The sequence below is a fragment of the Cornus florida genome, unplaced genomic scaffold (assembly GCF_030987335.1).
Source record: "Cornus florida cultivar Cherokee Brave unplaced genomic scaffold, ASM3098733v1 CherokeeBrave_3.0.0_Hap2_Chr03, whole genome shotgun sequence".
NCBI classification, from domain to species: domain Eukaryota; kingdom Viridiplantae; phylum Streptophyta; class Magnoliopsida; order Cornales; family Cornaceae; genus Cornus; species Cornus florida.
In genome coordinates, this window is record NW_026775573.1 from 9,446,870 (window position 1) to 9,449,531 (window position 2,662).

The window sequence follows — 2,662 nt, forward strand, 5'->3', positions numbered from 1 at the left end:
TTAAATCCATATGAGATAACATTAATTCATGCATCCCTACTTTGCTCTTCCTTTTGAGTTATACTATTGTTGCATACTAAATAATGGAAATTTGCATATATATTTGAGTTTCGAAAGAAACACAAATTACACTACAAGAATTCAGGATATTAGGGATAGAAAAAATCTTAACATGCAACAACTTCACTCTTTACTTAATGCTGAAATTTCAAAACCCCAAAATGGCCTTAGATATCCATATTTGTACTTTAGACTGAAAAACAAAAGATAAAAAACATAATTTTGATAATCTCAAAAAAAGAAAGAGGAACTCTATTTTTCTACACTTGTACTCCACTTGCCTTTTTGTGTTAGAGAAAATGACAAGAAAATCTATAAAATAATTAATGCATCATTTCTTATTTTAAAATACAACAAATACGCTTTATACTATAAATTTAACTTTTTCTTTTTTTTTTAAACCTTATTTACTTCTTTAGTTTTTGTTTAGTATTATTATTATTTTTTGTCCTGTCAAAAACATAATATATCTAACAGAGATAAATCAGAGATGATTTTTTTTCCAGACAAAACAATTAATTTCCTTATAACTTAATCTCGAAGTATCAAGTCGGTCCCGGCCAATTAAGGAAACCACTATATATATATATATATATATATATATATATATATATATATATATATCAATTAGGAAACTAAGATATATATATACATTGCATTATATATATATCAACTTATCCCGGGCAAGAACCTTCGATTCACTCCATCAATGGCGACACAGTGGAAGATAGAGAAGGTTCTTGGCAGTGGAACGTACGGTATTGTGTACCTTGCAACCTTCCCTACCCTTCCACCCATCGCCATTAAATCATCGGTTTTCTCAAAATCGGCCTCGCTGCAACGAGAAAAAATCATTCTACAGATTCTGAAAGGTTGTCCGGAGATCATTCGTTGTTTTGGATTCGAGGAGATGATTGCAAAAGATGAAAAATATTCCAATCTTTTCCTGGAATATGCACCGGGAGGCACCTTGGAAGACCTGATCAAGAAACGCGGCGGCAAGTTGTCAGAACCAGAAGTTAGGGTTTACAGCCGAATGATCCTTAAAGGACTGCATTACATTCATGAGAAAGGGTTTGTTCACTGTGATATCAAGCCCGCTAATATCCTTGTGTTTCCTACATCATCAGTACCATGTCGATGCGGGGTCGAAAATAATCGAGTAAAGATAGCTGATTTTGGACTGGCGAAGAGGGCTGGAAAGGGTGATATATTTGTGAGTGGTGGGCTTGATGATTATCGAGGGACACCTCTCTACACATCGCCGGAGTCAGTTGCATTAGGCTTGAATGAAGCACCAATGGACATTTGGTCTCTCGGCTGCGTTATGGTGGAGATGCTCACCGGAAAGCCGGTATGGAGTAATATTGATGGGGATTTGAATGATCTGCTCTTCGAGATTGGTTTCGGAGGAGAAGAAGAGCCGGAGATACCAGAGGGATTTTCTGCCAACGCCACCGACTTCTTGATAAGGTGTCTAGTGAGGGAGCCAAGTGAGAGATGGACTGCAAAGATGCTCCTAAATCATCCATTTATGGTTGAACACCAGCCACTGCCATCATCTTTGAAAAAAGCTTCCAAACTTGTTCAACACCATCCCTTCAACAACCGGCACGACGCAGAGTTGATCAGTTCTCTTTTAATCAATCAACAACTAAAGGGTGTTCATGCAGTTGCCCCAAGCTAGGGTTTTGGACTGAATTGATTTTTAGTTTCATGTTGTATACTAATGTGTATACTTGATTCTTTCAAACGTACATGTATATAATTAATCTGTTTGATTAAAATTGTTCGATCAGCACAGTGATCAATTTTCTCTGTTCATAAACTTTAAAATGAAGAAGTAAATGGTGTTTCCAAACACAATTTTCTTTTGGGTTATGGATTGAATTGATTTTTATCATGTGTATTTGATATACATTATTTGATCTCTTTCAATGTTGTGATCATGATCGGTTTTGAAAGTAGCTGCAAAACACTTCTACTGCATGTATTCAAGATTAATGTGGCAAAAGGTTAATAATGGAATGGAAAAGAATTTTAATTCTGATGGTATCGATCAAAAAAACGATGAATGAGAAATATATTTTGTGCCTTGCACAAAACTATGCTGAGAATGCCTAGTGGTTCAAGTGTTCAAATCCCCATTTTCTCGAGTTATGGATTGAATTTTTATCATGGAACTAGCATATACAATGATCTCTTACAATACACACACACACACACACACTAATCTGATTGATCAATCTCTATTTAATAATGAAGTCATCAAATGACTTCAGCCACATATTTAATTTAATTTATGTCACTATGGCTTTTGCACTATTTATCGTGTGATAATGAATGTGTTTGGCAGTAGCTGCAAAACACTTCTACAATAAATGCGGCAGAAGCTAGGTTTTTAGTGAACTGAATTATAATATGAATCATTTTACAAGTTTAACCATAATAGAGAGGTGACATAAATTTGACAATAATGCATATACGGAAGACAAAAATTTTTACAAGTTATGGGTAATGCAACTGATAAGAAGACTGGCCAGTAAACATAAATCATTTGAAAACTTTTAGTCACTATTCATATCTTATTTCTTCTTGCTGT

General features: G+C 34.7%; 1 protein-coding gene across 1 annotated transcript; it reads left to right on the forward strand.

Moving 5' to 3' along the window:
• The first annotated feature begins 769 nt into the window (after nucleotides 1-769).
• LOC132301078 (mitogen-activated protein kinase kinase kinase 20-like) lies at nucleotides 770-1,747 on the forward strand. The gene has a single exon (XM_059798367.1). It carries the CDS (start codon nucleotides 770-772, stop codon nucleotides 1,745-1,747), a length of 978 nt encoding a protein of 325 aa, XP_059654350.1.
• Nucleotides 1,748-2,662: the final 915 nt, after the last annotated feature.

Excerpts from the sequence above, each read along its gene's own strand:
- LOC132301078 (XM_059798367.1), top strand. The coding sequence starts at position 770 with ATGGCGACACAGTGGAAGATAGAGAAGGTTCTTGGCAGTGGAACGTAC.